Source organism: Lepidochelys kempii, chromosome 2 (genome assembly GCF_965140265.1).
Source record: "Lepidochelys kempii isolate rLepKem1 chromosome 2, rLepKem1.hap2, whole genome shotgun sequence".
Taxonomy (NCBI): Eukaryota; Metazoa; Chordata; order Testudines; family Cheloniidae; genus Lepidochelys; species Lepidochelys kempii.
Genome location: NC_133257.1, coordinates 147244126 through 147268817, shown reverse-complemented (window position 1 = coordinate 147268817; position 24692 = coordinate 147244126). Strand labels below are relative to the sequence as shown.

The 24692-nt window shown below is 45.7% G+C and overlaps 1 protein-coding gene across 5 annotated transcripts in view; it reads right to left on the bottom strand.

Annotated features, from left to right (window-relative positions):
• The window catches only part of NFX1 (nuclear transcription factor, X-box binding 1), a 238251-nt gene that overhangs the window by 133629 nt on the left and 79930 nt on the right, over positions 1–24692 (bottom strand). For all 5 annotated transcript variants that reach the window (XR_012157390.1, XM_073332429.1, XM_073332430.1 and 2 more), the window contains 4 exons: positions 20126–20265; positions 17409–17508; positions 17088–17305; positions 2233–2330 (listed from right to left, as the gene is read on the bottom strand). Coding sequence is in view for 4 of the 5 variants with exons in the window: in XM_073332429.1 (XP_073188530.1) it covers positions 2233–2330; positions 17088–17305; positions 17409–17508; positions 20126–20265 (556 nt within the window). In the remaining variant the exon portion in view is untranslated. The remainder of the gene's footprint in view (positions 1–2232; positions 2331–17087; positions 17306–17408; positions 17509–20125; positions 20266–24692) is intronic.

The following is a 24692-nucleotide window of genomic DNA, read 5'->3' as shown; positions in this document are numbered from 1 at the left end:
GGTCTGTGCAGGCAAACTACCCTCAACTCCTTCTCTACCACAATCTTCCATAGAGGAAACTCTGAAGCAGAGGGGAAGGAGGGTAGGTAGTGATCATCAACAGGGGGACAGAGCTCGAAGAACCACAGTTACTGCAAAGGGTGAGTAAATGGAGGTTACTTACTGTACCTGGAGATTTTTCAAAGTGTGTGGTCCCTATCCGTTGTATTCCACAAGTGGGTACACGTGTGCCATGTGCCCAAGTCCAGAAATTCTTCAAAGCAGTGTCTCTTAACGCTCACATGCGCAACAGTTTCTCTCGTGCTCCTGACTGAGGGTATAAGAGGCAGTATGGATCAGTGCCTCTCCTGTTCCTCTTTTTACAGAATCCAAAGCAGAGGGGATGGAGGGCAGGTAGGGGAATACAGTTAGGGACCACACATCTTGAAGAACCTCCAGTTACAATAAGTACCCTCTATTTCTTCTTCGAGTGATTGTCCTTGTGTTTATTCCACACGTGGTTGACTAGCAGAGAGTGCAAGGAAGCTGGTATACAGTTGCAGCTTGAGTTAGAGCATAGTGTGTTATGAACATGTGGACAGACCTCCAAGTTGCTGCTCTGCAGCAGAACGTCCGATAAGGATGATGTGAAAGCAGCTTCTGCTCACATGGAGTGAGCTGTAATACCCCCAGGAGGGGGAAGTTTTGCTGTAGGTATTGTTATACATGTTTCCATAGGTTCAAATTGCGGACTTGAGAGTGTTGTCTGGACATGGCCCTTGTCTCAGGCTCTTAAAATGCCATTTTCAGGACATGTGGTATTTCATGATAGACTTCAATCACATTGGTGATTTACCACTCTTACTTTTCAAGGACGGGATCTCGAGTTCTCTGAGGAGCTGCAAAAGCTAGAAGATGCTATGCTGGAACTCACAGCAGTAAGAGATAATCCTAGGCCTTTCACCCAAACATTTATCAGGAAAGCAAGTTTGCAGGGACCATATTGGACCTTGGCGGCAAAGTCACAGAAACATCAGATATACAAAGATACTACTATGAACACATGGATGTCACATTCATTAAGGCTCCAACACTATCAAATTGCTTCAAAGATCGGGTTCCACACAATAATAATAAAACAATTGGCCTGTTACTGGCAATATACAAACTGACAATCTGCTGGATCACTGTACAAATGTATAGAGTGAGGAAGAAATGGAGACTGCTAAACAAATGACTCCCCCCGTAAGCCTTGCGGGAGCCCTAGGCATAACTAACAGTGTGAGCCAAAGGCTGTGAACCAGCATATGCCAGGCCTTGGCAGAATGGCAACACACTAGGTATTAGAAAGCACATTCCTGACCTGAGAGGATGATACAGAAATGCCCAGAGTTCTCAAGTAACTGCAGAAACACATTTCTAGGAAATGCTACACTCATGGACCCACAGACCCCTCATAAGGTAAGGAGGGAAGGACAGGAAAATGGATGAAGACGTTTTGTTCCAACTGACAGGTACAAGGTACAGGATTATAATGAAAAGCATATGGAATGTAATATGTAACTTGTCTGTATCAATATATGAAAAGAGAAGTCATGCAGGGCATCTTTGTACTAGTTTAGGAGATAGCATCCTGTTCTGTTGATTGAACTAGTACCTTGTAAGGGGTATACATGTTTAATTCCATGACTGAGCGCCTATGTGGCACTAGGACTGTACTTTGTTGACAGCAAACCTGGTTGAGTGTCTTTGCCACCAAACTGAGCATGTGGTCTTTCTTTAGGAATAAGACCGAGGTCTAATGAATCAATATGCTGCATTTTGTTCTAGTGCAGCTAAAATCAGAGCTCCAAGAGCAGCAGCCCTAGCAGCATTAATATGGCAGCACTAGCAACGTTCCACAGCACAAACACCACTCTCCAAAATTCCACATCAAATCACCATGCACATGACATACTTCTAACTTCTAATGCTTTTGGTGGAAGTAACATTAACTGAATTGTAGTAGTTTTGTGGGAGAAGATGGATTTTCCACAGCTAAATTAATGAATAAAATCATGTACATATAAACTGAAAAGCACACTCCTGAACTTGATGAAACATATAAGTAAATGACCCGCATGTTGAGCTAGCTATTTCCCACTGGTTCTACAAATCTAGCAGTACTACTTGCTACTACAGTGTATAGCGCCTCCTTCCCCCAGATAATTTTTAAGAGAGCTTGTTACTAGAGATTAGTGTTTAAAGTTTTACCTTTGTTTTGAAGGCACACCTACAGTAAATATTTGATGTACGAGAGCATGGTCCACATTCTCCTTCATGGCAAAGATTTTCACATGTATGAATGAAATCTATCAAAAATGAAAATGTAAAAATGATTTGTAAATTAAACCTTTTAACATATTGGTACTTTATATATATGTCATATGAACATCAGTGGTCACACCGCGGCTTCTGCATGAGTTCGGAGCTGCAGGCACAAGACACTGCCTTCAAATCATCCTCCCTTAATATTTCTCATGGACGTGTTACAGATTTTATGTTAAAAAAATAAAAGAATTAGGTGCATTATAAGATTTGCAACTTAAAGTTATGTATTGCTTTGAAATATTTTAAAAAAAGGCTAAAATTGTGCCTTTTCATTTTAGTAAATCTATGGCCTGTAGAGTTTCAGTTCCACAATTTTTATACTAGTAGTATTAAAAATAGACACTTTGCTAAACACTTTTCATATAAATATATAGAATCAAACTTGTGATTTAATGTGGTGTGATTTAACAAGATGAACAATTGAGGAGCACTATGTTAAAAACCATTTTAAACACAAGATTTCCCTATTGGTATAATCTGATTTTTTTTTTTTAAACTGAGAAAAATTAAACGAATTCATTTTTCACTATGTATACTGACCTTCTGTAGGTTATTTAGCTTGGAAAAGGAAAACAAAAATTAGCCATTTCCCATCACATCTGTGGTTCTTCATAATGATTGCCTGCATGGATCCAAACTGTATGAAAGACATAGTGCTCGTGTGCATGAACTTGGCGCTCTTTAGAGAGATGCATCTACTGGAGAAAAAAGTTTGCCCAGCTCTAAAGAGCAAGTTGCTTCATGTGAAGAATACTGAACAGACACAAAAATGTATCTGAGTTTTTCTGAAAATTTCCTCTCTCCAGATAATAAGGTCCATAGATCCATTACAGTGGGACCCCAGCCTAATTTGCAGTTTGAAGACTAAACCAGACCTGTCAGTCACTGGAAGGAAATGATCCCACCCCTAAATAGCTTGCCAATTTGAAATAAAATCCACAGCAAAAGATAACCAAACGGTCAGAAGACTAATATGGAATTCATTTCAAGAATAACTATTTATGCACCTCATAGCTTAAGCAAAAACTTCAAAATTTCTCAGCTGAATCAAAAGATACAGTGAATCCCAGTTTCCAACAGAACATCAGCCCCAAGAAGTTCACAGATTGAATTTAAGTATTTGATACAGCGGAGGCTCAATCCATTAATTACTTTGAAAATTAGGGCCAATGACTTAAATTGGCATTGAAAGCTGACCAGGAGCCAGGGGATGTATTTGGTTCCTGATGTGCTCACAATAGCCTCAGCCACAGAACAGGCAAGTACACCCTTCTGTCCCAGCTAGAACCTATGCATCATCTTCACATTCAGTTCTAGATACAGTTAACTACAGTAATCTGCACCCTCAGCAAGTTTGCGGATGACATTAAGCTGGGGGAAGAGGTAGATACGCTGGAAGGTAGGGATTGGGTCCAAAGTGACCTAGACAAACTGGAGGATTGGGCCAAAAGAAATCTGATGAGGTTCAACAAGGATAAGTGCAGAGTCCTGCACCTAGAAAGGAAGAATCCCATGCACCGCTTCAGGCTGGGGACCAACTGGATAAGCGGCAATTTTGCAGAAAAGGACCTGGGATTAAAGTGTACGAGAAGCTGGATATGAGTCAACAGTGTGTCCTTGTAGCCAAGAAGCTTAGCATATTGGGCTGCATTAGAAGGAGCGTTGCCAGCAGATCGAGGAAAGTGATTACTCCCCTCTATTTGGCATTGATGAGGCCACATCTGGAGTACTGTGTCCAGTTTTGGGCCCTCCACTACAGAAAGGATGTGGACAAATTGGAGAGAGTCTTGCGGAGGGCAATGAAAATTATTAGGGGGCTGGGGTACATGACTTATGAGGAGAGGCTGAGAGAACTAGGCTTATTTAGTCTGCAGAAGAGAAGAGTGAGGGGGGATTTGATAGCAGCCTTCAATTACCTGAAGGGTGGTTCCAAAGAGGATGGAGCTAGGCTGTTCTCAGTGGTGGCAGATGACAGAACACAAAGCAATAGTCTTAAGTTGCAGTAGGGGAGGTCTAGTTTGGATATTAAGACAAACTATTTCACCAGGAGGGCAGTGAAGCACTGGACTGGGTTACCTAGAGAGGTGGTGGAATCTCCATCCTCAGAGGTTTTTAAGGCCCAGCTTGACAAAGCCATGGCTGGGATGATTTCATAGAATCATAGAATAAAAGGGTTGGAAGGGACCTCAGGAGGTCATCTAGTCCAACCCCCTGCTCAAAGCAGGACCTAATCCCCAACTAAATCATCCCAGCCAGGGCTCTGTTAAGCCTGACCTTAAAAACCTCTAAGGAAGGAGATTCTACCACCTCCCTAGGTAAAGCATTCTAGTGCTTCACCACCCACCTAGTGAAAACTTTTTTCCTAATATCCAACCTAAACCTCCCGCACTGCAACTTGAGACCATTACTCCTCGTTCTGTCATCTGCTACCACTGAGAACAGTCTAGATCCATCCTCTTTGGAACCCCCTTTCAGGTAGTTGAAAGCAACTATCAAATCCCCCCTCATTCTTCTCTTCCGCAGACTAAACAATCCCAGTTCCCTCAGCCTGTCCTCATAAGTCATGTGTTCCAGTCCCCTAATAATTTCCGTTGTCCTCTGCTGGACGCTTTCCAATTTTTTCACATCCTTCTTGTAGTGTGGGGCCCAAAACTGGACATAGTACTCCAGATGAGGCCTCACCAATGTCGAATAGAGGGGAACGATCACATCCCTCGATCTGCTGGCAATGTCCCTACTTATACATCCCAAAATGCCATTGGCCTTCTTGGCAACAAGGGCACACTGTTGACCCTGGAAAAATCATGGAGCAGGTCCTCAAAGAATCAATCCTGAAGCACTTGCATGAGAGGAAAGTGATCAGGAACAGCCAGCATGGATTCACCAAGGGAAGGTCATGCCTGACTAATCTAATCGCCTTTTATGATGAGATTACTGGTTCTGTGGATGAAGGGAAAGCAGTGGATGTATTGTTTCTTGACTTTAGCAAAGCTTTTGACACGGTCTCCCATAGTATTCTTGTCAGCAAGTTAAGGAAGTATGGGCTGGATGAATGCACTATAAGGTGGGTAGAAAGCTGGCTAAATTGTCGGGCTCAACGGGTAGTGATCAATGGCTCCATGTCTAGTTGGCAGCCGGTATCAAGTGGAGTGCCCCAAGGGTCGGTCCTGGGGCCGGTTTTATTCAATATCTTCATAAATGATCTGGAGGATGGTGTGGATTGCACTCTCAGCAAGTTTGCGGATGATACTAAACTGGGAGGAGTGGTAGATACGCTGGAGGGGAGGGATAGGATACAGAAGGACCTAGACCAATTGGAAGATTGGGCCAAAAGGAATCTGATGAGGTTCAATAAGGATAAGTGCAGTGTCCTGCACTTAGGACGGAAGAACCCAATGCACAGCTACAGACTAGGGACCGAATGGCTAGGCAGCAGTTCTGCAGAAAAGGACCTAGGGGTGACAGTGGACGAGAAGCTGGATATGAGTCAGCAGTGTGCCCTTGTTGCCAAGAAGGCCAATGGCATTTTGGGATGTATAAGTAGGGGCATAGCGAGCAGATCGAGGGACGTGATCGTTCCCCTCTATTCGACATTGGTGAGGCCTCATCTGGAGTACTGTGTCCAGTTTTGGGCCCCACACTTCAAGAAGGATGTGGATAAATTGGAGAGAGTCCAGCGAAGGGCAACAAAAATGATTAGGGGACTGGAACACATGAGTTATGAGGAGAGGCTGAGGGAGCTGGGATTGTTTAGCCTGCAGAAGAGAAGAATGAGGGGGGATTTGATAGCTGCTTTCAACTACCTGAAAGGGGGTTCCAAAGAGGATGGCTCTAGACTGTTCTCAATGGTAGCAGATGACAGAACGAGGAGTAATGGTCTCAAGTTGCAGTGGGGGAGGTTTAGATTGGATATTAGGAAAAACTTTTTCACTAAGAGGGTGGTGAAACACTGGAATGCGTTACCTAGGGAGGTGGTAGAATCTCCTTCCTTAGAGGTTTTTAAGGTCAGGCTTGACAAAGCCCTGGCTGGGATGATTTAACTGGGAATTGGTCCTGCTTTGAGCAGGGGGTTGGACTAGATGACCTTCTGGGGTCCCTTCCAACCCTGATATTCTATGATTCTATGACTCATATCCAGCTTCTCATCCACTGTAACCCCTAGGTCCTTTTCTGCAGAACTGCTGCCTAGCCACTTGGTCCCTAGTCTGTAGCAGTGCATGGGATTCTTCCGTCCTAAGTGCAGGACTCTGCACTTGTCCTTGTTGAACCTCTTCAGATTTTTTTTGGCCCAATCCTCTAATTTGTCTAGGTCCCTCTGTGTCCTATCCCTACCCTCCAGCATATCTAGCTCTTCTCCTAGTTTAGTGTGATCTGCAAACTTGCTGAGGGTGCAATCAGTGCCATCCTCCAGATCATTAATGAAGATATTGAACAAAAACGACCCCAGGACCGACCCTTGAGGCACTCTGCTTGATACCAGCTGCCAACTAGACATGGAGCCATTGATCACTACCCATTGAGCCCAACGATATAGCCAGCCTTCTATCCACTTTATAGTCCATTAATCCAATCCATACTTCTTTAACTTGCTGGGAAGAATACTGTGGGAGACAATATCAAAAGCTTTGCTAAAGTCAAGGAATAACACATCCATCGCTTTCCCCTCATTCACAGAGCCAGTTATCTCATCATAGAAGGCAATTAGATTAGCCGGGCATGACCTGCCCTTGGTGAATCCATGCTGACTATTCCTGATCACTTTCCTCTCCTCTAAGTGCTTCAGAATTGATTCCTTGAGGACCTGCTCCATGATTTTTCCAGGGACTGAGGTTGGCTGACTGGCCTGTAGTTCCCCAGATCCTCCTCCTTCCCTATTTTAAAGATGGGCACTACATTAGCCTTTTTCCAGTTGTCCGGGACCTCCCCCGATCACCATGAGTTTTCAAAGATAATGGCCAATGGCTCTGCAATCACATCCGCCAACTCCTTTAGCACTCTCGGATGCAGCGCATTCGGCCCCATGGACTTGTGCTCATCCAGCTTTTCTAAATAATACCGAACCACTTCTTTCTCCACAGAGAGCCGGTCACCTCCTCCCCATGCTGTGCTGCCCAGTGCAGTAGTCTGGGAGCTGACCTTGTTTGTGAAGACAGAGGCAAAAAAAGCATTGAGTACATTAGCTTTTTCCACATCCTCTGTCACTAGGTTGCCTTCCTCATTCAGTAAAGGGCCCACACTTTCCTTGACCTTCTTCTTAGTTGCTAACGTATCTGAAGAAATCCTTCTCATTACTCTTAGCATCTCTTGCTAGCTGTAACTCCAAGTGTGATTTGGCCTTCCTGATTTCACTCCTGTATGCCTGAACAACATTTTTATACTCCCCCCGGTCATTTGTCCAATCTTCCACTTCTTGTAAGCTTCTTTTTGTGTTTAAGATCAGCAAGGATTTCACTGTTAAGCCAAGCTGGTCGCCTGCCATATTTACTATTCTTTCTACACATCAGGATGGTTTGTCCCTGTAACCTCAGTAAGGATTCTTTAAAGTACAGCCAGCTCTCCTGGACTCCTTTCCCCCTCATGTTATTCTCCCAGAGGATCTTGCCCATCAGTTCCCTGAGGGAGTCAAAGTCTGCTTTTCTGAAGTCCAGGGTCCGAATTCTGCTGCTCTCCTTTCTTTCTTCTGTCAGGATCCTGAACTCCACCATCTCATGGTCACTGCCTCCCACTTTAGCTTCCCCTACTAATTCTTCCCGGTTTGTGAGCAGCAGGTCAAGAAGAACTCTGCCCCTAGTTGGTTCCTCCAGCACTTGCACCAGGAAATTGTCCCCTACACTTTCCAAAAACTTCCTGTATTGTCTGTGCACCACTGTATTGCTCTCCCAGCAGATATCAGGGTGATTGAAGTCTCCCATGAGAACCAGGGCCTGCGATCTAGTAACTTCCATGAGTTGCCGGAAGAAAACTTCGTCCACCTCATCCCCCTGGTCCAGTGGTCTGTAGCAGACTCCCACCCCGACATCACCCTTGTTGCTCACACTTCTAAACCTAATCCTCCTATTAACCTATTACAGACTGAAGCACCCTCCACCCCAAGGGTCAGCTAAAGACTAGACATTAATTTGAACTCTAAATAGGTCAGACGATGACCAGATGACCACTCCCATGATGCATGCTACCGCTCTTCCCCCAAGCCACCACTGCACAGAGCTGAAATTGCTCTGGCTCTTCTTAGGTCGTTTAGGCCTTTTGCCCCACCCATGTGGCAAGATAGAGAGGATTAAAGGAGGGGACTGTACTGTACAACGTATCAAGGAGTGAGTCTAAGGCAACATGCCCCGAAGGGACTTTGGACTGCAAAAGAAAAAAAAACTCTATCAATCCACTGAAGGATGCAGAGAAATTGATGCCGCTCATAGCTCATTCTTCTTTGTGTTACCCACCATGAGGTTTAGCAGGAATACCAGACACTGCAGTTTATTTAGCATGCCTTTTTGCCAGCCTAATGACATCTGAGACCATTTGTGTGGTAAGGGGGTCAAAGGGTCCCCTGCTCAGACTGGCTGCTTGCAAAGGGTCTGTAATGTGTATTCTGTCTTCTTCCTGGGCTCGTCCATCAGATACTGCTCCATAAAGATAAGCATGGGGTCAAGCTGCTGAAGTCTCAGGCAAACACAAAGGAGGGATTTCCCTCTGTAAGAGGGCAAAACTGACAGCACAGTTTTAATGATTCTGCAGCTGAAGTTTAAAGATTTTTTTTCCTTTCCTTTTCTCCTCAGCAGCAGAGTGTGTCTGTAACTGCCTGCAGAGGTACAGGCAGAATAATAAAGAAAAAATGGTTGGATCTTCATGGACTGGGCCATACACCTTCTTGCCAGAGACTGGCAGGACTGGTTCTGCCTTCAAAATGACAAATAGGCTGATGACTTACTCTCCACAGATCTGTTATACTACGTGAATTTAAGTTGGCCTTCAAAAGTTCAAGGTTTATTGGGAGACTAATGGAGACAAACTCTTAAAAACCCTTGAACAGAACAGGGAGGAAGAGCGTGCCAACACTGACAACCATTTGGCAATAAAGGTAAGGTTGTCAGTAGCGTAAGTCAGTTACCTTTTTGCGTAACTGGTGTTCTTCAAGATGTGTTGCTCATGTCCATTCCACAATAGGTGTGCATGCTTGCCATGTGCACCGGTGCCAGAAGTTTTTCCCCTAGCAGTACCCGTAGGGGAGCGCCCCAGCAACCCCTGGAGTGGCGCCTCCATGGCGTGGTATAAGGGGAGCTGCGTGCTCCACCCACCCTCAGTTCCTTCTTGCCAGACAACTCCGACAGAGGGGAAGGAGGGCGGGATGTGAAATAGACATGAGCAACACATCTCGAAGAACACCAATTACGGAAAAGGTAACTTCTTTTCTTCGAGTGATTGCTCATGTGTATTCCACAATAGGTGATTCCAAGCTATATCTGTTGGAGGTGGGTAGGAGTTCACAAGTTCTCAGGATGGAGTACAGCCCTGCCGAACCTGGCGTTATCCCTGGTTTGCGAGACGATTGCATAGTGCGAGGTGAACGTGTAAACTGAAGACCATGTGGAGGCCCTACAAATGTCCTGGATGGGGATGTGGGCCAGGAAGGCAGCCAACAAGGCTTGAGCTCGAGTCAAGTGCGCCTTCACAATCGGTGGCGGGGGAATACCCGCCAGATCATAAGTGCGAACGCACGAAGTGACACTGAGAGACACTGAGTGGAGATCGACCGACCCCTCATGTGCTCAGCTGAGGCGACGAACAGTTGGGAGGACTTCCTGAACGGCTTAGTCTGCTCAAGGTACAAAGCCAGAGCCCTTTGCACGTCGAGCGTGTGGAGGCGGCATTCCTCACTGGACGCGTGAGGCTTGGGGCAGAGGACCAGCAGGAAAAAGTCCTGACTGATGTGGTAGGCGGAGACCACCTTAGGGAGGAACACAGTGTGTGGTCAGAGCCGAACCTTGCCCTTATGAAAGCCGTGCACGGGGGCTCAGAGGTCAGGGCCCTGAGTTCCAAGACCCACCCTGCTGACGTGATAACGACCAGGAAGGCCACCTCCCACGAGAGGTGGGACCAGGAGCACATGGCTAGCAGCTCAAACGGGAGCCCTGTGAGATGGGACACCACCAGGATCAGGTCCCACTGCGGGACCGGGGGCCTAGCATATGGGAAAAGACGGTATAACCCCTTGAGGAACCGGCCAGTCATAGCATGGGGGAATACTTGTGCACCTGCACTGGCGGATGGAAGGCCGATATGGCCGCCAGATGTACCTTGACTGATGAGGGTGCCAGGCCCTGGGCTTTAAGGTGGAGAAGGTAGTCCAGGATAAGATGGATTGGGGCGGCCACCAGGGAGACATCCTGTTCGGACGCCCATCTGGAGAACTGGGACCATCTTGCCAAGTAGGCACGGCATGTGGAGGGGTGTCTGCTTTCCGGGAGGACACGCTGGACCCCTTCCGAGCATGTCCTTTCAACTCTACTTAACCATTGAGCAACCATACTATGAGGTGGAGAGCTGCTAGGTTGGGGTGGTGGAGGCGACCCCGATCCTGGGAGAGCAGGTCTGGGTGGAGCAGCAATGGCTGTGGCAGAGCAACCACCAGGCCCATGAGGGTCCTGTACCAATGCTGCCTGGGCCACACTGGGGCAATCAGGAGGACCCGTGCCTTGTCCGTCTTTATTTTCTCTAGGACCCTGCTGATCAGTGGGAATTGGGGGAAGGCACAGAGAAACTGGCCTGACTAGGACAGGAGGAAGGCAGAGACAGCACTCCCTGCCTGGAGCGGAACTGGTGACAGCACCGGTTCTGCCACCTCGCGAACAGGTCCACCTGTCCCTGGCCTGGGAGAACTCTGAGGCCAGCCAGAGCTGAAGGGGCCTCACTGGGAGTCTGGCGTTGCGGACCATGTATGTGCACACCACCCTCAGTTGACCCACCCTCAGTTGACCCAACATGTGACCCAAGAGCTGGAGGCACGCTCTGGCTGTAGTCACTGGGAACCTTATGACTGTGTCAATGAGCCCTTTCAGGGTCTCGAACCTGTGAGAGAGGCTGTGGCCCACGAGTTGTCCAGGAGCATCCTGATAAATTCTATGCATTGGACCAGGACTAACACGGACTTGGCGTCATTTACCAACAGGCCCAGGGCAGCGCACGTGGACAGTAGAAACATCAAGTGATCCCTCACCTGCGACCAGGAGCTGCTCTTTGTTAGGATATAGATATTCAGGCCTGTCTGCAAAGGCCTGTACTCTAAGAATTTAGGTGTATTCTTATCACTTGGCTAGTGATAGAGGTATAAAAGAAAGAATCAAAATCACTGTCTCCTGGTGTAAGGGCCTTCTCTTACTGTGACAGTCTGAGGCCCTGTTCTTAGGCTAAGGCCTTTGGCTAAGCAGCAGAGGCAGCCATAAGCTGGGAAGCAAACAGTTACATCCTCACATTCCAAACTAGTCACACTGAAATAAGGTGCTATTCGGCTGTTAGGAATACAATCCTGTCCCGATAGTTCCTATCACCTCCAGAGAAAGGGAAGTGCTTAGAAAATGTAAAAGGAAACTTAGTTTGATAGCATCCTGTCTGGCAAGAACTCACTTATCAATAGCTGGGATGTGAAATCCTCACTTCTGTATTGTTTTGTCATTATAGTTCCCACTTTGCTGTTGTTTATCTGTATAATCTCTGTCTGGTTCTGTGATTGTTCCTGTCTGCTGTATAATTAATTTTGCTGGGTGTAAACTAATTAAGGTGGTGGGATATAATTGGTTACATAATCATGTTACAATATGTTAGGATTGGTTAGTTAAATTTCAGGAAAATGATTGGTTAAGGTATAGCTAAGCAGAACTCAAGTATTATTATATAATCTGTAGTCAATGAGGAAGTGACTGGGTGTGGGTGGGGGTGAGCATGTGGGTGTGTGAGATGGGAACAGGGAATGGGGGTAAGAAAATTGGAATCATGTTTTGCTAAAGGGGGAGATGGGAACAGGGAATAGGAGTAAGGAAGTTGGAATCATGTTTGGCTAAGGGTAGGAATGGGAACAGGGACACAGGTGTAAGGCTCTGTGGTGTCAGAGCTGGGAAGGAGGATACTAAGGAAGGAAACTGGAATCATGCTTGCTGGAAGTTCACCCCAATAAACATCGAATTGTTTGCACCTTTGGACTTCGGGTATTGTTGCTCTCTGTTCATGTGAGAAGGACCAGGGATGTAAGTGGGTGAAGGAATAAGCCCTCTAACACTCTTGACCAGTCAATCATCCAGATAAGGAAAGATCTGGACCCCCCGGTGCCTGAGGTAGGCCGCTACCACTGATATTCATTTTGTAAATACTCTGGGGGCAGTGGATAGGCCAAACAGGAGGACTATCAGGAGGTAGTGATTCTGCCCCACCAGGAAACGGAGGAAGCGACTGTGCCCCTCGAAAATGTGAAAGTGGAAGTATGCGTCCTGCAGACTGAGGGCAGCGTACCAGCTGCCGGGGTCCAGGGAGGGGACGATGGAGGCCAGTGAGACCATGCGGAACTTACGCCCACCCTGGACCTGCGGGATCTAAACCAGTTCATGGTGAGGCTGGAGTCCTCCTTTGGCCTTTCAGCCATGACCACGCCGGGAAAAAAGCACACAACCGATTGTAGAAGGGAAGCTTCATTGAGGGGGGAACCCTGGGGAGGACTGGCAGGGTGCCCCCAAGCGTCCCATCAAAACCGCCTTTTCCCTGCTTGTTTGCCCTTGGAGTACCCAAGTTGTGGGGCAGGCCGCCACTGCCTCTGAGGGTGCCTTTTATAGACCCTCGACTTGTTATAGGCAGCCTCGTACTTCGACTGGATGGCCTGATCGGGAGCCTGCTGCGGCCTAAACTTAGATTTGGCCGGAGCCAGGACATAGAGACCCAGAGTCTGGAGAGTCGTGTGGGAGTCCTTCATGCCATGTAGCTTTGTATCCGTTTGTTCCACAAATAGAGCTTTGCTGTCAAACGGGAGATCCTGCATGGCAGCCCGTGCTTCACTAGACTGCCTGGACAGCAGGAGCCACAACACCCTTCTCATGGACACTGCCAAGGCCATAGACCATGCTGCCATGTCCGCCGCATCCGAAGCCACTTACAGGGATGGCCTGGCAGCCGGTGTACCCTCCTCCACCAGCGCCTTGAACTCTTTCTTATCGCGCTCCTGGAGGGAATCCTCAAACTTGGGCAGGGAACCCCACAAATTGAATTCATACCTGCCCAGGGGTGCCTGGTGGTTTGCCACCCGAAACTGAAAACTCGAGGAAGAATAAAGCCTTCTCCTGAAAGAGACCAGCCTCCGTGAATCTTTTATTTTTCAGGGTAGGGGCTAGTTGGTCCTGCCGCTCCCTGTGGTTGACCGACTCGACCAGTGTAGAGGTACTCGTGCCCCTTGGTGGGTACAAAGTACTTGCGATCCGCCCTCTTAGAGATTGGGGCCAGCAAAGCTGGTGTTTGCCACAAGACATTTGAAATTTTGCCACCCCTTAATGGAGGGGCAAAGCTACCTGCCCGGTGCCAAAGACGACAGAACATTGAAATGGGAGTAGGAGGGTTCCTCCAACTCCTCCACCTGGAGGTGGAGGCTTGATGCCACTCTTTTTAAAAGACCTTGATGGGCCCTAAAGTTCTCCTGCGGGACGGAGGGGGGTGGGGTCATTATCACCTCACCTGGAGAGAGGGAGGGGGCCAGCACGGTGCTCTGGGTGTCCGCTGGCACCGGAGGATGCACCACTTGGTCAGACTCCAGGCATGGTGCTGAGGATGTATGTCCCACCAACCCCCTCCTCAGAGGTCTGGAGAGGGAGGCTGATGGTGCCTCTGAGGTTCCAGCTGCTGAGTGGGCCCCAACGGTGCCCACTGATATCATTGGGCGGGCCACAGAGCCCAGTGCCACTGCACTGGCTGTGGCACTAATGGGCCTGGTTGTTTGGCCTGGCTGGCCTGTCCCATGGAAGGGCGACTATGAGCAGAGGTTGGGCTGACAAACGACCTGCTGCTGTCTCAGGACTGGGAGGAACGGCGGTGCCGGAAGCGACGTTGCCCCAGGGACCACGACCTCAATGTGGAGGACCGGTACCATCTGTAGCTGCTGCTTCGCGATCGGCTCCGACGGGCGGACCCATGACAGCGAGGTGCCGGCAATCGATGCCTTGGGCTGTGAAGGCGATGCCTTGGCGGAGTCTTAGAGCAGGATTCCGAGTGGGAACGGTGTCAACGTCCATGTTGTGACCGGTTGTGGTAATCCCTATGAGACGAGGACCTCTGGTGGGCTTCGGTCCCGTCAGTACTCACTCCGTGATGTGGAGCGGTGCTGAGAGTCTCGGTCGGATGGCACCCAACCAGACAGTCTGGTGGGAGTTGAGGGTGATTCGCATGGACTACACGCTGAACTGTTGCTGGCGGCAAACGGCGTTGGGAATGTTCCCTGGACGAAGACCGGTGCCGAGCTGGAAGCGACTGCGGAGAACCCAGCGGTGGCTTGCCCTTGGAGCATGGTGCCGACTTCGGCAGCACTCCTGCTACATTCATAGAACATTTATAGAATCTCAGGGTTGGAAGGGACCTCAGGAAGTCATCTAGTCCAACCCCCTGTTCAAAGCAGGACCAATCCCTGATTTTTGCCCCAGATCCCTAAATGGCCCCCTTTAGGATTGAACTCACAACCCTGGGTTTAGCAGGCCAATGCTCAAACCACTGAGCTATCCCACCCTGCCCATGTACCAGAATGGATATGACGTCCCGGACTGCCTGCAGGACCTCCGACGTTTCCGAAGAGGCCGGGCTACTCCACTCCACGTGAGTCGGAGGCCTAGAGGCTGGAGGGGATGGACCGAGGACCACCCGACATGGGTCTAGTCTCTGCCCCTGGTTTTCCTTGGTGCCCCTGCGAAGAAGGCATTTTCTTTGCCTTCTTGTGCCCCGTGGACGGGGAGCGGTACCGACTGGTCAAAGGCACCGGAAGGTTGCAGCACACAGGAGGGCATCGGACATCCAGGGAGGCTTGGTCCGAAGTGGCTGGGCTACTCCGCTGTACGTGAGTTGGAGGCCTAGTGGCCGGAGGGGGTCGAGGACTGCCCGACATGGGTCTACTCTCTGTTCCTGGTTTCCCTCGGTGCTGCTGCAAAGAAGGCATTTTCTTTGTCTCCTTGTGCCCCGTGGACGGGGAGCGGTGCCAACTGGTCAAAGACGCCGGAAGGTCGCTGTGCACCGATGCCGCGGTGCCCAATGCTGACTCGGAGCAGTGCACCGGATTCGGGGTCAGCACTGACACCATCAGAATAGCCCGGAGCCTAATCTCTCAGTCCAAGGTTTAAATGACTTGCAAATCTTGCAATGATCACTGATATGGGTTTCTCCCAAACAGCGTAACAGTCTGCGTGCGGATCACTCCTTGGCATAGATTGCCTGCAAGTGTCGCATGACTTAAAACCCGGGGAGCAGGGCGTGCTCCGGCCCGGGCACTCAAACTAACTGAACTAACTGAACAGCTGAATAACTACAGGTACTAACACTTAATGAACAAAAAGTTCTGGGGACAAGCTACAACAAAGCTGGAGCAGAGTAGTTCCTATGCACCTTCACTGGCGGCAAGAAGGAACTGAGGGTTGGGGGAGCGCGTTGCTCCCTTTATACCGCACCATGGAGGCACCACTCCAGGGGCTGCTGGGGCGCTCCCCCCTACGGGTACTGCTAGAGGAAAAACTTCCAGCACCGGTGCACGTGATGAGCACGCACACCTATTGTGGAATACACATGAGCAATCACTCGAAGAACTTCATCTTCCCGTTACACTGATGATAAAGAGGGCTGGAGAAGAGAATTGCTGGTGAGAAGGCTCTTAGGCAAAGGAGATCTTGCTGATATAAGCCTTTATTCCTCTCCTCTTCTGCACAATTGTCCTTGGGTCTTCTGCAATATGGGCAACTGCGCCCATGGAGCTCAACAAATCTAAGATAAGTCCACTATATCCATAGGGAATAAACCTATCTCTGGAGGGACCCATCAGCAAGGAGTCACTCAAGTAGTAGATGCTGCCGCACCTAATCCATGGTGAACAGAAGGACGCTCAATAAGTGATCTCAGAATGGACCTTGGACCCTAACCCTGGGAGCAGCGAGGCAAAAAGTGCAAGGCCCTCATCGGCAGGCCCATAAGAGCACCAGAGCTAATGCCATTTAAAAGTTTTATTTTTATTGTATATAGATGTTTGCCTATAGTTAACTTTTCTGTAAAGGATGAAGGGGACTGACAGGGAAATGACACACTGTAGAACTCAGCTGGCTGGCCAGAGAGATCTGGAGGCACTAAGGACCTGGGGACACAGGCAGGGTTCATATGCAGTCCCATTGGACTCTTGTTTTCTAGAAATTTCTGCACTTGCCTCCCACAACATGTGTACCACCTACAGTGGGGATCCACAAAGGCAATGCTAAAGAAGCTGGTCAGTTTCATTTGTTTCTAGACAGCGGATTTTCTGGTTCTCAAGTACAATTACAATTATTCAAGATTTGGGTTGCAAATTCTACGGAGGCTTTTATAAATTCAACTTGACTACAACCACGCAGTCATGAACACTTTCTACTCATACTGGATTTTTGTTAATTCTGAATCTATTTTTTAAAGAAATATGAATCTGGACTACCTGCCTCTTTAATAATGGAATGCATTTGTAAGTGTTTAAAGCAGGAAGTTCTAGTTACCATGGCTCCCACAAGGTAGAGGTTTGCCACATGTTTTTCCACACGATGGGATCGGATCCGTGCACAGTTTACGCTCAGTACATCCTAGTTTTAGTAATCTGCTAAGAGGAGTCTGCCCACAAGGACAGCAGTGCACTACTTGAGGAAGTCGTGGACAAAGTTGGCAGGGCTCAGGATGGCATATCTGCATACAGCTGTGCCTTCCACAATTTAATTTTCTAAAAAAGAAATATATAAGGAATTATAAGGATATCACAGTCACTAAGTGTTGAATAAAATGTAATTTTTGCTTTAGGTTTTTGGGGAGAAAGAGGATCTTACTTGTCACATGTCTTCTGGCAGGAGAACTTTCCAAATCCATCAGAAAACTCTTCATTTGTTCCACACAATACATCTCGAAAGGTACTCCCACAGTAGCAGACTAAGGGAGAACAAATAATAAGAAAAAGAAAAGAAAAAAACCAGTATTACCACAAACAAGGAACGCTCAACACTCTATATGCAGGACAATACTAAATTTGAAAAACTGAACTTAAAAATTCAAAATGTATTAAAACAACCTTTAAAAGTGTACTTTAGTTGTTCTATTTAGACTTGACTTAGCTGTGTACATTTCTGTAGCTGTGTACAGGCTGAGTTTCTATATTTCTTTTATTAGTGTCTTTTGCTAATAAAAATGAGGAGCAATTAAAAGGACAAACTATTTGCAAAAGAGGGCTTAATCAAAAAATAATGCAAATTAATCTTGAATGAGAACTTTTATCTTAAACTAAACTTCAAAAAATTTACATCAAAAAGAAATGCAAGCATTTTCTTTGTAAATATCACAAAGAAATGTACCAATATTATACTGTACTAGACATCTGGACATCATAGGAGCCACATGGCCTATCAGACCAGAGGTAAAATACTTTTAGCCATTTGAAAAGTGTGGGTGCTTATTTAAGTATGCTACTTTAAATGTGCTTTTATATAGGTTTTCTGTTACTTTTCAATACTACTGATTAAAAAAGTCCTAGGGGTCACACATAAGTAATATTTTCCTATTCAAGAGTAAATTAGTATTTAAAATATCCTGTAACAGTGGTATATCACCTGTTTTGATTTATAGAACCCTTGCAGAAGCATTTTTTTTAAAGTAAAAAAATTAAAATTAAGTGCCTGTCTGAAGCAAGACTTCTCTCAATTTTGGAAGTAAACTCACTGATAAAAGATAAGGATGTATTCAGCCTTCAGATGGAAAGGTGTTCGCTGTACTCATCGTACATATAATTTATAGAATTACTGATTTATAGAACTTGCCATAATAGCAAATCCTTTACAATATTAATTAAAAGAGGCACAGCACCAACCCCTATAATTAGGATGCCACTGTCCATTACAAAAAATTCTTTTGACTTTTTTGGAACCACTCAATCTTCCATAGGACATTAAAATTGTCAAGGGGATAGCCTTCAGGCAAGCTGTGCTTGACTTTAACAAAAGTGAAGATGTCTTTTAGGTTCCAATGTAATGAAGTAAGGACACTTAAGCAACGACAGTATAGAAACAACTTGAATGACAAAGCTAAACAGGTAACAGCAAAATGGGTTAGAGCATAAATATTGAGTGGAGCTGAGATTTATAAAAAGAAAACTCCTGTCCCATGAGTTAAAATGATTGTCAGTGGGGGATTAGTATACACTTAGGGAAAAGAAGATCTCACTTTTAAGCAAATAGATAATTTTCCCTAAAATGTTGGATGCATGTACCATTTAAAAACCTTTTTACCTTCCACATCTTCTGGGGAAGCTGACTTCCTTTGTCTCCTTCCCCTTGTTCATTTGTGCTCATCCCTAAAATTTGGGCCAGCAAGAAAAACTGGCCAAACTCACCATCACACCTTCTTCTTCACTGCAATATTAAGTAGGAACAGGAGTTGCCGTGATGTAAGCAGGGGCAGAATGGAGACTGACTATTGGCCACTCACTGGCTGCTCTATCTGCTCCACTCTTGTCCACATACTTTTGGAGGTCCACAACAGGAGAAGGCAGGCTGTCTGAATTTCCCCAGCTGTAGAGCTCTGAAGATGCACTGAAGCAAAGTTCCCTACTGCCAATATTAAAGAGGATGAAAGCAGCTCTCTTTCCACCTTTTGGCACCATCAGTACACTTTTCGCTATGCAGAAAACTAGTTTGTGTATGTGCTAATTGCCTTCCTTAGCTGTGCATTTTACAAATTTCGTGGAAAACCAGTCTTTAAAATGTACTGCATATATTCAAGATTGTGATTTTAAAAAGGCTCATAACTTAAGGAACACAAAATCAAATTTCAGTGGAACAAAGGCATTTCTCTTTAATGTAAACTATTTCTATACTATAATTCAACTTCCTACCATTTTTACTGTTGAAAGTAATCAAAATAATATTCCAGTGTTTTTGTTTTGTTTTTTAATTTTGTTTTTCCACTCTCAAAAGTGGCTGAATCGTTTTTTGCTTAAACTTTCCCCAAAATATTTAACTTCAGGAAAAGATTGAGCCTGAAAAATTTAATCCCAAAAGGTGAAATTCAAGATGTTATAAGCAACTGAATGGTTACAAAGCTATGGCAGTCACCACTCCCACTATACTGGAAGAGACTTTATGCACTATCCAAATTTTAGATTAAAACCCAGCAGGTGAAGTGCCTAATTCTGGGTTTTACTGGAATAAATAAGTTCTTTATATAGCTGCATCAGCAAAAGGACAAACCTGAGACATGTTCCTGGGGAATATTAAAATGAATTTTAAGTTGTTTCAGTGTTCAGGAAATAATCACTAAATAAAAAGGTTTAAGATGTACTTGCATATATTAAGAATAAGGGCTAGTGACCTGTTTTAAATTAAGTGCAACTACAGTAGTCTTTTTTTAAATCTTGGCCTTAATCATTACCTGTTATTTTGCTCACTATTATACTCTAATTTATTTGTTTACTTGCAGCTAGCTAACTTAAAGAAATTGAAAAACAGCTCTACTGAACATACAAATCTAAGTACATTTCCACATGTCTGATACCTACCTTGCTGTACTGTAAGCTGACAAGGATGACATTTTCCCACATGGCACACCTGGGCACAGTTATGCCTACCACAATTTAAAGTATTCCCACATACATTAGAACAATGAATTGTGTTGGACTGGCCGCAGCGAACTGAATGACTGTAGATAAATATGATACTGTAGTTAGTATAGTATCTTTTAGCTGGATTTAAGCATTTCACATATTTATATCTTCAAATAACCCCTTTACAATATATGCTGCAACATTCAAAGTAAACAAGTTCTATTTGTTAATGACAGATACATAATTCTGTTCAGGAATAATGCTGTGGCCTTAGACTCTTCTTACATCTCAACATAGAGAAAGGTGTTCGACATCACACTAACTGGGTGTAGTGTAGTATTTAAAATGCAGAATATGATTTTGCACTTGATTTGATATTCTGGGGGAAAACAGTGCATTACCTTAAGATATTTGAATTTCTTTTAAGTGTGGCCTTAACTCTGAATTTGCTGAGTTTATAATGCATGGTTTTGGGATAGTTAGCAAATACTTAGGCTACACAGGGATATTGTAAGTAAAGCACCGTCATAAGTTAAGGAGTAAAACAACGAGCCTACAGGTCTACATCCTGTAAGACGTTCACTTGAGCAGTTAGCATAAGGCTTTGAGGCCCATGGCCTTAGGAAGAGCAAGTTACCAGACAGTTTTGAGGGAACTCGGAAAGGTGTGTTTACAGGGAAAATTCGTACAAAATGATACCAGGTAACTGCAAGAACATTGAACTGATACTAGGCTTGGATATTTTAGGATTAAATTTTGGCAAATGCTTAACCGTAAGTTTGTCTTGACAATGACTTAACGAATATGGTAATAAGCTGAAACCATTAATATTATAACCTACAGAGTAAGAACACCCCACATTATTAAAGTGAGGAAATACAAATAAAGAAGAGTAGAGAAACCCTTACTGAATATGCATTAGGCATAGTGGTGTCACCACAGCATATTATAGAAGTTGTATACCAGTCTATGTGCTTGGAGAGGGAGAGATGTAGCCCTTGGGAGGTGCCACGATTACAGCCACTGGTGATGGTAACGAGGAATATAATGACTAACACTGCAGGTTGTTCTGCAAGGGATAGTGTAAGTATATGGATGCTCAGATGTACATTCCATCAACTTTGCTGGGTCAGCGTGTTGGTGACTTTGTGAACTGTACTAATCAAGCTATTACAAACCCAGAGGGGTATTCCTGCGGGTGAATGTTGAAATTGTGCACATCAGGGCTCCCAACTGAACAGTAATGTTAATACTAGGCCTGATCTTGGAACAAGAACCTATCAAACTTCAGAGCGTTAACTAGAAATTCTTAATAGTCAATATAATTAATACACAATCAATCAGGCAATATCTGTAATTTTTTTTTCTCTTAAATTAGATACATTCTCTAAGCTTTAACTTTTTGTCTGGGATACATGCAAAGGTTAGTAATGCTAATATTATAGTGTCCTAGTTGTAAAATCCACTGATTACAGAATTCTAGATGCACTGATTTTGCACAATTTGGTAACTGACTTTACGCTTACAGTCATCTTGAATCCATATCCGATGTCCAGATGAATGGTCATGTGTATAATCTTGTCATGAATATAGGGGAAAGGGTAGCAACCTTTAAGTATCCTTGGCAGCTGTACTGGATTGCCTTACCTGTAAAGTGTTAAGCAGTTCAAATAACCTAGTTGGCACCTAACCAGAAGGACCAATGAGGAAATAAAAGATACTTTCAAGAGGGGAGAAGGGGGAGAAGCCAAGCAGGTACAATATCTTCTGAAAATACATGTGGAATAATCCATCTGAAACCACAGAAACTGCGAGTAGGGCAATGAAATACGTCAGGTTATTTTTTATTTTGGCTTGTGAATTTTCCTATCCTACAGAGGTAGTTTCATTCCTGTTTTTGTAACTGTGAAGCTGAGTCCAGATGGAAATCCTCTGTGTTTTAAATCTTTTTATTACCCTGTAAAATTACCTTCCATCCTGATTTTGCAGGTGTGATTCTTTTACTTATTTCTTTATCAATAAAGTTCTTCTTTTAAGAACCTGATTGATTTCAGTGTCCTGAAGACAAAGCGTCTGGTCTGTGCTCACATTGCTAAGGCAACTGGTTGGTAGTTTATTCTCAAGCCTCCCCAGGAAAGGGGGCGAAGGGGCTTGGGGGGATAGGGATTCCAAGTGACCCTTCCCTGAATATTTTGTGTAAATCACTTGGTGGTGGCAGCAATATCAGTCTAAGGAATTAGTGCCTTAGAGAAATTTGTACCTAAACTGGTAAAATATAAGCTTAAGGGGTCTTTCATGTACCCCAGAGTTCAGAGTTGCAGGGGGGAGAAGGGGGATCCTGACAAAACATTTTTTTTTTAAATGGCTAGGTATAGTACCACAGGAGCAAGCTGCAGGCTGGACAACTTGAATACTGAAAGAGTACAGCGTGTCAGAACAACAAATGAAATGGATCTGGAATTCTGAGAGTAAAACAGTATTTCCAATACTGTTTATAACTCCCCAGTGAAATTAATGTTGCTATAGCAAATGTAAGTGAATTACACATCCCCTTCCAGGTTAGCCTGCTAACAAGCTGACCTCAAACCCTGACTACAACTGTATCCGCAGAATGGTAGCTGTTTTTAATCTTTTCTTCCATCTCAAAAATAATCACTTTTAAATCATGTTTGCACATGCACTCTGTGTTCTGGATGCTGAGATGACAGTCTGAGAATGCTAAACTTCACATGACTTTATATGCTGACATAAATAGTGCAAAAAAACAAAACAAAACAAAAACAAAAAAAAACAGTGACCTGGTATCATGAAATCCAGGACTGATCATATCCTTCCTAACCTTTAGTACCAAGCTGGAATAAAATTTCTTCCATATTTCACCCTGTAGAGTAGGTTCAATAGCATTTTGTGAGAAGGAAGTGGATTTCCTGTAGTTCCCCCCCAAAAAATTCTGCAGTATTCTAGTGCATTCCTAGACAAATTGGAGGATTGGGCCCAAAAGAAATCTGATGAGGTTCAACAAGGACAAGTGCTGACTTCTGCACTTAGGAACGAAGAATCCCATGCACCGCTACAGGCTGGGGACCAACTGGCTAAGCAGCAGTTCTGCAGAAAGGGACTTGGGGATTACAATGGACAAGAAGCTGGATATGAGTCAGCAGCGTACCCTTGTTGCCAAGAAGGCCAATGGCATAGTGGGCTCTATTAGTAGGAGCATTTCCAGCAAATCAAGGGAAGTGATTATTCCCCTCTATTTGGCACTGGTGAGGCCACACCTGGAGTACTGTGTCCAGTTTTGGTTCCCCTACTACAGAAGGGATGTGGACAAATTCGAGAGAGTCCAGTGGAGGGAAACAAAAATGATTAGTGGGCTGGGGCACGACTTATGAGGAGAGGCTGAGGGAACTGGAGTTATATAGTCTGCAGAAGAGAAGAGTGAGGGGGGATTTGATAGCAGCCTTCAATTACCTGAAGTGGGGTTCCAAAGAGGATGGAGCTAGGCTGTTCTCAGTGGTGGCAGATGACAGAACAAGAAGCCATGATCTCAAGTTGCAGGGGGGGAGGTCTAGGTTGGATACTAGGAAAAAACGATTACTTACCTTCTCGTAACTGTTGTTCTTCAAGATGTGTTGTTCACGTCCATTCCACATTAGGTGTGCGCGTGTTGCGTGCATGAGTGTCAGAAACGTTTTCCCTTAGCAGCTCTCGTTGGGGCCCTCTGAGTGGCGCCACTGCGCCGTTCATATATACCCCGCCGCCTGACCCCCTCCTGTTCCTTCTTGCCGGCAACTCCGACAGAGAGGTAGAAGGGTGGGTGGTGGAATGGACGTGAACATCTCAAAGAACAACAGTTACGAGAAGGTAAGTAACCGTTTTTTCTTCTTCGAGTGCTTGTTCATATCCATTCCACATTAGGTGAATCACAAGTTTACCTCTGGAGGAGGGTAGGAGTCATGAAACAACTGATTGGAGGACCGCTCTGCCAACTGCTGCGTCCTCTCTGGCCTGCTGGTTGACCACGTAATGGGTCGTGAAGGTGTGCACCGAGGACCAGGTGGCTGCTCTGCGGATCTCCTGGATCGGGACCTGTGCCAGGAAAGCCGTGAAAGTCGCTTGCGCCCTGATCGAGTGGGCCGTGACTGCCGGGGCTGGAACACCTGCAAGCTCATAGCACGCCCGGATGCCGCTTGTAATCCAAGACGAGATCTGCTGCGCCAACACCAGGAGGCCTTTCATCCTCTTGGCTACGGCCACGAACAGCTACGTGGATTTACGAAAGGACTTGGTGCGCTCCAAATAGAATGCCAGCGCTCGATGGACATCCAAGGTGTGTAGGCTGCGGTGGCTCGGGTCCGTATGAATGTTTGGAAAAAAAACCGGCAGACAAATGTCCTGGCCCAAATGGAATTGCGAGACCACCTTAGGGAGGAACTTGGGGGGTGGTCGGAGCTGCACCTTATCCTGGTGAAACACTGTATACGGTGGCTCAGAGGTGAGAGCCCTCAGCTCAGACACTCTTCTG